This window comes from Episyrphus balteatus, chromosome 3, assembly GCF_945859705.1.
Source record: "Episyrphus balteatus chromosome 3, idEpiBalt1.1, whole genome shotgun sequence".
Classification (NCBI taxonomy): domain Eukaryota; kingdom Metazoa; phylum Arthropoda; class Insecta; order Diptera; family Syrphidae; genus Episyrphus; species Episyrphus balteatus.
Window position 1 is genome coordinate 32,336,191 of NC_079136.1, and position 11,622 is coordinate 32,347,812.

General features: G+C 29.9%; 1 protein-coding gene across 1 annotated transcript; it reads left to right on the plus strand.

The window, feature by feature from the left end:
• The first annotated feature begins 1,271 nt into the window (after positions 1-1,271).
• LOC129916001 (uncharacterized) lies at positions 1,272-6,822 on the plus strand. The gene is made up of 2 exons (XM_055995757.1): positions 1,272-1,737; positions 5,996-6,822. The coding sequence occupies exons 1-2, from the start codon at positions 1,528-1,530 to the stop codon at positions 6,281-6,283; spliced, it is 498 nt and encodes a 165-aa protein (XP_055851732.1). The 5' UTR covers positions 1,272-1,527; the 3' UTR covers positions 6,284-6,822.
• Positions 6,823-11,622: the final 4,800 nt, after the last annotated feature.

Here is an 11,622-nt window from a genome sequence, read left to right on the forward strand (position 1 = left end):
GACAATTTTTAAGTTTGGACCGGGAGGAAACGAAACATGGGCGTGTTCGGGAGTGAGGATAATTTGCGTTCCGCAATTTTCCCTAAAACTGAGTACGCTTTTTACGTATTCGTTTGCGGTTCCCTTCGGTAGAACATTCTGAATTGAACAGCAATTATCGCATCTCGTATCGGTTCGATATCGGTATCATCACTTCATCACCACGACGCAACCAATCTGTTTATGGCCTTTGTGTTAATAGTTGATATTTAGCTTAAGAATGTACAAAAGTTTTTTGGTTTTTCAAAAAATTAGTTTATTTTCGGTGCAAAATTTTCAACACAAAAAAAAGCAGAGAAAACTCTCAATAGAAAAAATAAATGAAAAATTGTTCGACATGGTTGTATTGAAGTGTTAATATTTCGAGATCTGCGCGTTGCACTTTTGAAATAAAGGTCTCTAAAGAATTGTGATAAGATTACTGAAAGAATATAAACAAAAAATTACCAAAGTTTTGTCTAAAAATTTGGAAAAAAATCAAAAAAGTTTCCACGTTTGATTAAAAACAAAAACGAAAAAAATTCAATATAGCTACCTTTAAACTCTTATTACATGAGAATGCCGCAACTAATTTTAATGTTTATGACCTTAAAATGTAGCTTAGATTATAGAAATTGTTTTTGGTTTTTTTCAAAAAAAAAAAAAATTAACACCCTTATACCAATGTACGAAACATACTTAAAATACCAAACATACCAAACGCATCAAAGACATGAAATATACGAAATGTACGAAACACACGGAGCATGCGAAAGTAACGAAAGTAACGAAACATGCGAAACACCCGAAACATACGAAATATGCGAAAAATGCGAAACATACGAAAGTAACGAGTAACGATATTATTGATGCGGGTACTAGTATCAAAAGTAACGTATACATGCGGGTACTCATTTTGTCGTTACTTTTACAGCCCTAGGTCTTTATGCCGACTTTTCACGAGTCGATTTTAGCCGCACGAGAAGTAAGTCGACTAGGATTTTTCTATAATGAATGTCACTTTAGTCGCCTGCGACCTACGTTTACACGAAAAATTTCTAAATTCGACTACGTTTCCACAATCTCCAATTGTGTTTCCCACTTAAAGTCTTATGGAATTCAGCACACTGGAATTCGAAGTTAAGACATCGAAATTCGAAGTTAAATGTCACTTTTTCGATTCGAAGTGCGAATTCGAACTGAATATTCGAATTTGTAGTAGAGGCCACGGACAACCAAAAACAACAAAAAAAATCTTGTTTTCTTGTGCGATTTCTGTGAGACACCTTGGCAATAATTTTTAATCCAAAAAATAAAATGCATTTCCTCAAAGTTGTATTTCAATAATTGTTAAAAATTATATTCAGTACCAATAAATAATATTTCAGTATTAGCAAGTAGCTAAAGTTTATAAATTTTGCAATAAACGAAATACTATATTATTTTTTTTATTTGGTAAACTAACAAGTTAAGGATTAAAACCAATCTTGTATTTTTATTTGAAACGAGATGTCGATGAATAATCTAACAGTAGATGGAGAATTCCGCTATATAATCCAATGGTTCAATGAATGGAGTGAATTGCAACGTGATGACTTTGTTCCAATTCTTGTTGATTACTTGACCCGTGAGTCTTCCGGGGTCTACGTAAATGGAGTTGTTAGCGGTTTGGCAAATGCCGAAGTAATTGACAAACCAATGAGTCTATTTCAATGCAGGGTAAGATTTTGATATAGTTTTCATTATTTTAGCATTTATAGCTTATTGTTCATACTTGTTTAATTTATAGAACGATTAAATATTTTATAGTCTGTGATAGCTGGTTAGCTTAATTTTATTAGCTTAAATTTATTAAGGTAAATCCTGTGGATTTAAAGTTGGTAGGTATTTGGAAATAAATAAAATAATTCAAAAACTTTAAAAAAGCTCCCGTTAAGATTAAGATTGAATGTGAGTTGAAGTAACTACCTGATGAGGGTTATTGATAGTAAAAACTGTTCCTGCCAGTTGAAAGTATGTAATTTTTTTTTTTAATATGTTATAAGAAATAGTGGGAACTGCGAAGCTTCGAAATTTCATGCTATTTGTATAACTTTACACTATACAGTGCTCCACAAAGGTTTGCGAGAGGTCATTTTATTCTTGTATTTCTCATCGTTTAAGTAACTTTAAATGCAAATCAACAAACATCCGGAGTCCTTGCGTATGGTTACATTATGTCGAGTCAACTTTTAACTCCAGAACTCTGGATGTTTGTTGATGTAGGTACTCCTTGGCGATTGCGAACCAATTCCGTTTGTTGGTTTTATCAAAAAATGATTTTTTTAAGTGTGCATGGCTTAAACACCTATTGAACTATCAATTTTCTTACATTAAAAAAAATGAATTCGGTGTTTTTGTAATTGTCGAGTTGTGGCCTAGTCATCTAAAGCGTTTTTTAATGAAATTGGTCCATCACTTACTGAGAGTTTCAATTTAGATCAGATTTTGTATATGATTCAATCTGCCTTTTATATTAAAGCGATCTACAGTTCTTTGAACCGTTCCACAGTGTGGCCAATGGTAGGAAAAGTTGGCAAAAATTATTTTTGTTTGTTTTTAAGTTTGTTATGGGTAAATATACTATAATAAAGTACAAAACTAAGACAACTCTTGTGATTCTATGAAAAGTTATTAAAAACGCATATAACTAAGAAGGTATCTGTTACCTTTAGCTTTGAAGTTGTTTGAGAAGGAAAATTGTTATTTAATTTTTCAATACTTTGAATTTACTGGTTTTATTATTTAAATAAGTTTTTTCTTTTTTTGTCCTTTTTTTGTCCAAAGAACCAAAATATACTTTTCTGAAGGATTTAGGAATACTGAACTCGAATACACATTCAGAAATATGCTTTAAGCTTCCGTTTTTTGAAATATTAACGGTATAAAATGCAAAGAAAAAAACGTTATTTTCAATGTTTTTGAGGTTATGCTAATGGTGGTTTATTATTTCAGCATAGTTTGACGCCGTGATCTGTTTTTCTTCTTCAAAAAACTATTTAAATCTTTCCGATCTTATTTTATGCATGAGATATCTCAAGATGAGTCTCCATTTTGTTGATCAACACTATTTTCTTAAATTTTTAGCCAGCATGCTAACCGTACACACTCTCAGTTGTGGCTAATAAAATAACTCTGACTATGGATACGAGTTCAGAATCTCTTAAACCTTCAGAAAAGTATAATTAGGTCCTTGTGTCAAAAATCTAGTTGACCGGTATTGTCAGCACTGCCAGAATCTGAGAAATATATACAAAAAAATGGTTATTTTTCGATAACTTCACATAGTGTTTACTCAAAAAGGGGCAAACATGGGCAACATTTTTTTAATTGACATGAAAGATGACACTCTCATCAATAAAGGGACACCAAAAACAAAGCGCCACTTTACACCGTTATAAACTTTTTCTCAAGGAATTTGTATGACGCAATTCAAAAGAAAAATGAGAATCTAAAGCTTCCCTTTTGCTTGTAATCCCATATTTATTTCAAATTTGTATCTTTTGTTTTAACGAAATAGCACTTAAAACTTGAAACACCCATGGGAGCTAAAAAAAAGTTAAATAGCGAATAATTTCGTCAATGGTGACATTTTAAAGTGTAGTTACTCTCCCCGTTAGGCTAAAATCGTGGAAGTCAGCCACGTGCAGCCTATTAATCCCTCTATTAAAGTAAATTTGTATCTTGCAATTTCGGTACAAATTAAAAATAGCTATTTTTGCCAGCTTTTGATACCATTGGCCACACTGTGCGTTCGTTGGCCGACTACATGAAGTAAGTTTTAATGTTTCACCAAAGTTCATTTCTTGTTTAATGTACGAAAGCAAGTGTTTATTAATATTTAACTGCACAATAGCACTTAACTCTTCTTCCTTCATTGTCTCAAGCTATTATTCAAAATAACTAGAGACTACTGTTTCCTACATGTATCAGAAACTAACAAATCTGATTAAACATGGCTGTTTTTTGTTCATATTTACTGCTGAATTGTGAATTAAGCAGTTTTATTCCTTAAAAACTGCGACCATTTTGAATTTATAGAGTTTTTGGAAATATTAAGTCTGATATTGATGTATTCCGTCCAAAACATATTGTATTTTAAAATAACCCCAAGATGTTTATATTGATTTTGAAAAGCTATCCAAAAACAATTTTTCTTGAGCTGCTATTCGGCCTCCATTTCGAAGTATCACTATTTTAGATTGGTTGACTGTTAAAATTCATTTGATGCAGTAAATGATAAAACTGTCTATAAGGATTAAAGACTTACAGGTTAAGAACACTGTCATCAGCATACAAGATAACGTTAATTGTTAGTGCTTACGGAATCAATCCTGTTGGAAGCTCAATATGCAAGTCATTCAAAAATAAAATAAAAAGCAGTGAACTCAGAACACATACTTATTTGACACCTTTGTTTGCAATAATATAGCGCCTTTATAAATTAACCTTGCGATATTTATCATCTCATAAAGATTTGTGAAAGACAGAGGACGCTGTATTAAATTGCAAACAAAAAAAATTTGCAGATATAAATACACTACATTAACTACACTCCACTCCATTAACACGTTAATCACTGAGAGTCTGAAATAGCAATTGATAGATAAACGATAAATTTATCAATTGATAGACATTTTATTACGGTGGTCAATCGATAATCCACAATAGATCTCAAATATATAGAAAGGTCATAGCTTACCAAAAATTTTGATAGTCGATCACAGTAATATTCATTCATTTTGTTGATAAATATCAAATATCGTGTTGATATTTGACAACCGTAATAGGGGCCATAGAGAAATTAGTGTCCTTGAACTCAAAACCTCTAAATGTCTCATATCTAAAAAACTTATTTGGCATATAGGTATTTATTGAAACACTCCAGTTTATGCCCGAACATTGAAATAGCAGTGTCTTTGTTTTTTCTCTTTAAGCTTCCAAATATATTTTTTTTTCCATTTTTTTGGTAGGTAAACGTTATTTTAGAGTGTTGTTTCTTATATAAGCCTAAATCGGCATTGTCAAAAGTTCTCAAAATTAGCCGCAAAAAGCATTGTTCTGAAAAGTTTATGAAATTCAATAAAACAAACTTTACTAAGAGGAAAAAACTTACCAGTGCATCCGAGATATCGTAGAATACCCCGTTAAAATTGTGAGCAATACAAAAACATCCAAAATAGTAACATTATATCGAAACATGTAATCTTAAAAGAATCCGGACTTAGCGAACTGATTGATAAATTATCTAGTTGGCAAAGTATTATTCTTTAATAGACTCCAATAAACAAAAAATTACCTTCAAGTTTCTGTTAGCGCTATGGAATTAACAGAACATGTGCTGGAAGTTTAACCACTAGCTTCAACTACCACACTTACACTAGTGGCACCAACGAACACCATAATCAACAACTAACAAAGATACCTAAACGCAGCGGTTTTATTGAATTATCCAAAATACCGAACTAAATCGTGGAATATATTGTACAAAGACGGATATGAATCTGAATATCACACAGGACTTTTTTCTGAAACAGGAAATGTTTTCGTTTATGTGCAACTATAATATTTTAATAACACTCAAAATGGAATGTGTTATCTGATAGAATTTTGAAGCTTAGTTTTTTTGTAGTGCTATCAGAGGTCTGCGAGTTCAAGGACCTTATTAAATATAATTTTCTTTTATACCAATCGGCAAGTTCTGTTAGTTAGCGCTGCAATAGTTTTTAATGATTATAAAAATTTATGTACATATATTTTAATTAATAAAATGGTAATAATAATAACAAGTCACAAAAATCAAAATCTGGCGGTTTTCAATCTCATCTGATTAATGTCAATTAAGTTAATTAACATTTTGATTGCAAAATTTCACAAGAACGAATTGTCTAATTTTCAATTATAATAATATCATAATTACCTTTACTTTTTTTTTTAGATTAAACTCTTTAAAGAATGGTCTCCAAAGTGGCCAGAGGAAATGAAAAATAGACTCAAGGAAAAAATAATCGAAATGGACTCAAAAGTAGCTGAAAAGATTATTTGTGAATTAAAATCAGCATCCGGTGTTGAAGTAACAACAAATGGCATTTCACAACCCGAAGAATCAGCCGAGCTTGCTAATGGCAACAACGAAAACGTTGAAGAGCCCAACGAAGAAGCCGAAGTTCATGAATATGTTTCTCCGCCAATAGTTGCCAACGAAGAAGTTCCTCCAGTTGCTTGAATATAATCAAAATTTGTTTTCTGAGCCACACACAAACAAAAAATTAATATAAAATTAAATACATTCCCTGAAATTATTTATATATCATAAATATTATTTAATAGATTTTGTTTTATACTACATTATTATATGAAAGATATTTATTAACTTTTTTTTATACAACGCACATTGCAATATTTAACAAAGGAAATATCATAATATTAACTATGTGGGAAGGGTTCAATTCAATTTAATTTGCATATTTATTTTATTTATATGAAATAATTATTTTAACATTCAATAACGAATACATAACATTCCATAAATTTTGCTCACTAGTTTTAGAAAATACATTTTTTTTTATTTGATATTATTTTGTTAAGATACAAATTAAAGACGAAGATCAAATGAAAATTATCTCGAAATACAAAAGACCATACAAAAACAAGACTTTTTACGAATATAAGTTCAAAGAACAAAGTTTCATTACATTTGTTATATAAAAACAAAATTTAACTGAAATAAAAGTTTAATTTTTATATTGTGGACAAAATTAAAATTTTTATAAATAAAATAAAAATTGTTTGTTTGTTAAAATACAAGTTTGTTTGATGCTTTAGTTGGTTTTTTAGTTGCTGTGGGAAAAAATGTTTTTGAAAATCTTGAGTTCATGAAGTTACGGTTTTTAAACAAAACAACATATTTTAATATCTTCGGAAAAATACGTCTATTACGCGTTCTCGTTTTGAAATTTGACTTTTAAATTAAAGCCCATCGTGCGAAGCGGGGGTTCCAGTGCGATTACGTATTACGATGATCGTTTTATTTCAAATCGTTTATCTTTGCGACTGCCATTTGCCTATCGTATGACTTAAGCTGTCATAATATAATTGCGTGTACTTATAAAATGCATGTGAACCTCAAAAAAATATTTTTTTTCGTTATAGGATACAAAATCTTCAATTATGTTCACCCATGACAAATTATTGCATAATAGCAACGAATTTGTGGAACATTCAGCCTTATCGTGAGTTTCACGTGAACAAATTTCCAACCGGAAAAATTGAATTTCACTTTTCCCCTATTGTGAGTTTCTGGCGAAAAGTTGTTCACGTTCGGAAAGTTCCGCGTATTTTGAATTTTTTTTCAGGTAATGTGTCATTAAGTCGACAGCTCTTTTATCGCTTAAACTTTTGTGGCTAACAGGAAACTAGTTTAGAGGAAAATTGAAATTCCCTTCGGGTGAAACTCACCATAGCTTTCAAAATTTCGGGCGAACAAAAATATTCCGGGCGGAAAAATTTCCACATGAAACTCAGGGTAGGGCTGATTGGTTATTAAAAGTATGCAATTGGCAGTCCTTTTAAAATCAACCCATTGTCCTTTTCAATGCTACCTGTGTTAATAAAATGACAAAAGTATGCGACAAGAAAACATTTATATTTCTGATAGTAAAATTTATTTTCTTAAATTATAGAGTATGATAAATTGTACGATACTATATCCGAATTCATTAAGGACAGCTAAGGAGTTCCGAAATTTTTGACTATAACATTTAGTTCAAAATTAAATGTTCGTTTCATAGTGTATCTCCCTACACTCTTTCTCAAAAGTATTTCAAGGTTTTCATGTGTTTTAAATGCATTATACTACGTTTCCACCTACCCTAAATACGAGATTTAGCTAAGTATATTTAGCATAAATCTCGAGTTTTATTCTAAATCTCGGATTGAAAGTAGATGAAAATCATAGAATTAGGGTAGCTGACCCCAAATCTGAGATTTAACGAGGTAGATTTAAAATAAATCTCGAGATTTATTCTAAATCTACTTAGCTAAATCTCGGATTAAGCGTAGGTGGAAACATAGTATTAAACTATAATTAAATACAAATATGTACACAAAAGTACGTATACGCCATAGAGACCATTTTTTTTTTTTTTAATACATAAATCCTTAAATACCCAAGAAAATTTGCTTTTTATCAATCAGGAACACCATAACTGACAATTTTCATATCTTCAGTTGAACCCTGTTATTTGCAACACCTCTCGCGTGTTACATATTTAATAAAAGAAATTCAAGTTCAAGCGCAGGTTATTAAAAACAATTTAATGTTGATCTTTGTTGTAAATTTTAATGAGGAAGATTATTCCGTTATTAAAATGAATAATTATTTTTTAATAATGAAATTGGTCGTTGACATTAATAACTTATTCATAAAAGTGATGAAGACCAAGAGGTGTTTTTAAAAATTGAAGTATAATAAGAACAAAAACATTAATGCCTAAGCAAACAAGTATTTTTTCCTACTTTGCATTTTAACAAAAAAGTTAAAATATTTTTGTTTTATTACCAATGTTCAATATCTATAAAATTTTTAGAATAATAATGTATCATAAAAATTATCGTAAAATATGAATTTAGAAAAAAAAAACTGATAGAATTAATTCATTAGTGGTAAAAAGAACTTAACTTTATGCAGTTAAATCAATTTCTTAGATTAAAACCCCCTTTCTTAAAATAGGCATAAAATTGGTTCTTCGAAAGAAAAAATCAATATTTTAAATGAAATTCAGCTCTAAAACAAGTATGCATTTTATTTTTTTTTTTAATTAAAATACATACCTACCTACAATAATCAAAATCGTTAGAATAATAAAATATTATTTTTCAAAGCAAAACCAAAACCTAAAACCAAAATTTCAAAAAATTCAATGTCCCGTTTTCGAAAATTTGATTCTACAAAAAAAAAAAAACAATTTTTTTTTTAAAATCCATAGTTATTTTTGTTCCAACAAAATTAATTCCAAAAACCCCTCAAGGCTGTCTCCAAAAAACGTTACATACTAAGTTTAATCCATCCGTTTAGGCTGTAGTTTCTTATACAGAGACAGAGAGACGGAGTTGCGGGACCTACTTTCTTTTGCATTCTCTTTCACCGTACCTAATGTCATGTCCGGTTGTTATCTCAAATATTTTTTGTATACTATAATTTGATGGTACCTTCATGCTTCATATGTATGTCGGAAGTAAAAGTCCCAAAAAAGCAGAATTATATCAAAAAGGACATTAAATTTATGCGTTTTAAATGAAAAAAAAAAAAAATAAATAATTAAAAATAAAACTATTTTAAGCATTTTGGTGTATTGTCATTTTAAACAGAAATAATAACAAAAACCACGAAAAGTAATTTTAATCAGATTTTTAAAGCAAATACTCCTATGTGCGGTAGTCACGAGTGCAATTTTTTTGCAATCTGCTTAATTTATGTGAATACTACAATCCTTCCAACCAGGTATTCCCATTTTATTCATAATTAAAATTATTCATGATTCAAATTTTCTGAAAATAACATTACTTACTTTGCTCTCATGTATAATTTGGTACAATGGTACCCACTAACTTAAAGTAGGGCTCACAGTATATAGCCCAGGCAAAAAAGATTCTTTCTAGGAAAAAATTTTGTAACAGGCGTTAGGGTGGTTTACAATCTGTGAAAAGTCCTGAAGTTTCCTCTGTCCGCTAGTCCCATTATAAGGGGTCAAGGGTTGCAACATTTTTCATTTTAAAAACGAAAGGTTTTAGACAAAGGTTTTCGATAAAAATTCCTAAAAGTAATGGTTCAAATGAATTATGCTGATAGGCCTATTAAAGAACTCTTATAACTTGGTAGCTTGTTTATCCCGATTATTTACTATTAGATTTAATGCAGTTCTTGTAAAATCTCGAAAAATCCCTGAAACATATTTCAGATTAGGAACTATTAATTAATCAAGTTAAATGTCTTACTTTTATTCCTGAAAAAAAAATTGTAATGTTTGAATCAAACGCACAACAGGTTAAGTTAATTTTAAATAAAAGTTTCTATTTTTGTAGACCTCACGACTTGAAACTTGCACTTGCACTGGGACGCTTGTACAAAATAGTTTTGTGTTACTATATACAAAATAGTTACTTTAACTATTTTGCTGTAGCATGTGACTATTATAATATAGTTATTTCTAACTATAAACATAATAATAATAATTACTACGGCCTAGTCTATTAACTATTTTAATAGTTATTTTCAACTATTTTACTATCGCATGTGACTATTATAATAGTAATTTTTAACTATTTTCTGTCAAAAATTAGTTATTCGCTAAATTTCATTGATTGACTATGCAAATAGTTAAAAAATAACTATTTTTTTCCCTGAGTGTAAGTAGTCGTCTCGTGCTGGGTCCTTAGCTAGCTGGATAACAATTTTTTTTTTTTTTAGAAAATAAGAACAAAAATGTATCTTACAATACCCAAAATAGTATCCAATGGTAGAAAGCACATAATTATTTCATTTAATACCTTAATAGTAAATAATTCAGTGCCTTCCCCGCGTGCCGGTATTGTAGGTAGGTACTTAAATTCCATTTGTCTTAGTTGTGCCAATTATAAATAAATCAATAGATATAAATAAGAGAAACCAAGAACAAGAATCGATAAAAACAAAAACTACCGGAAGAGTTTTGGGAAACACCAAACAACCAAAACAAAAGCAAGTCGCACCACTTACAAATCTATATAAATCGATTTTTCTATACCTCACCTCCTATATAGAAATGAGTCATTTAAATCAATTTAATAAACATGAATATAATAATAATTAACATAAAAGGAGGTCTGGCTAGTCTGGTTTATTATAGATCAAAATACCACCATACAAAAAATAACCGGCAAAAATCCCGGTCATTTATCTATTTCTACCTACCTACATTATATTGATAGAGCAATTTAATTCAATGTATTGGTAAAATTGTTTAGCTTGAAAATAAAGCCAGATTTCATTAAGTAGCTGTCCCAAGCACCAAGATTGGTAAGTGCGTCATCGCTATAACATCATAATTCAATTCCAATTTAACAACAACTACTGATCTAGTGTGGTGAATATATTTTGCCATAGGTCGTACATTGCAAAATGATCAAATTGGTTTGTCTCTCTGTTTATGTTTTGACTACGATCACGACTAACAAAAAAAAAATAAAACATTCAACAGAAGTCGAATGAACTTGCTTGCAAAATAAAAATTTAATTTACATAATCGATTGTTTTTCTTTTAATAATTTAAAAATAAAAATAAATAAATTTCTTATAAAATGAATTTTTAATTTTTATTAACAAAAAATATGAAGAACAGTTCTGCATAATAATTTGTAAAACCCAAGTTAAAAGTGGAAATACCTTTGCCCAGGTAATACAATTTTATTTAGGATTCTATAACAAGTCTTAAAAATCACCCATATCGCAAGATCAAAATGAGGTTATTATGATTGCACCGATCCGACAAAGCCAGACACATCAGGCATCGATCAACACGTTTTTGC

What these genes read in the sequence shown, in the direction of transcription:
- LOC129916001 (XM_055995757.1), top strand. Translation starts at nt 1,528, where the DNA reads ATGTCGATGAATAATCTAACAGTAGATGGAGAATTCCGCTATATAATC. An exon ending in TGAGTCTATTTCAATGCAGG is followed by an intron (nt 1,738 to 5,995) that starts GTAAGATTTTGA and finishes TTTTTTTTTTAG; the next exon opens with ATTAAACTCTTTAAAGAATG.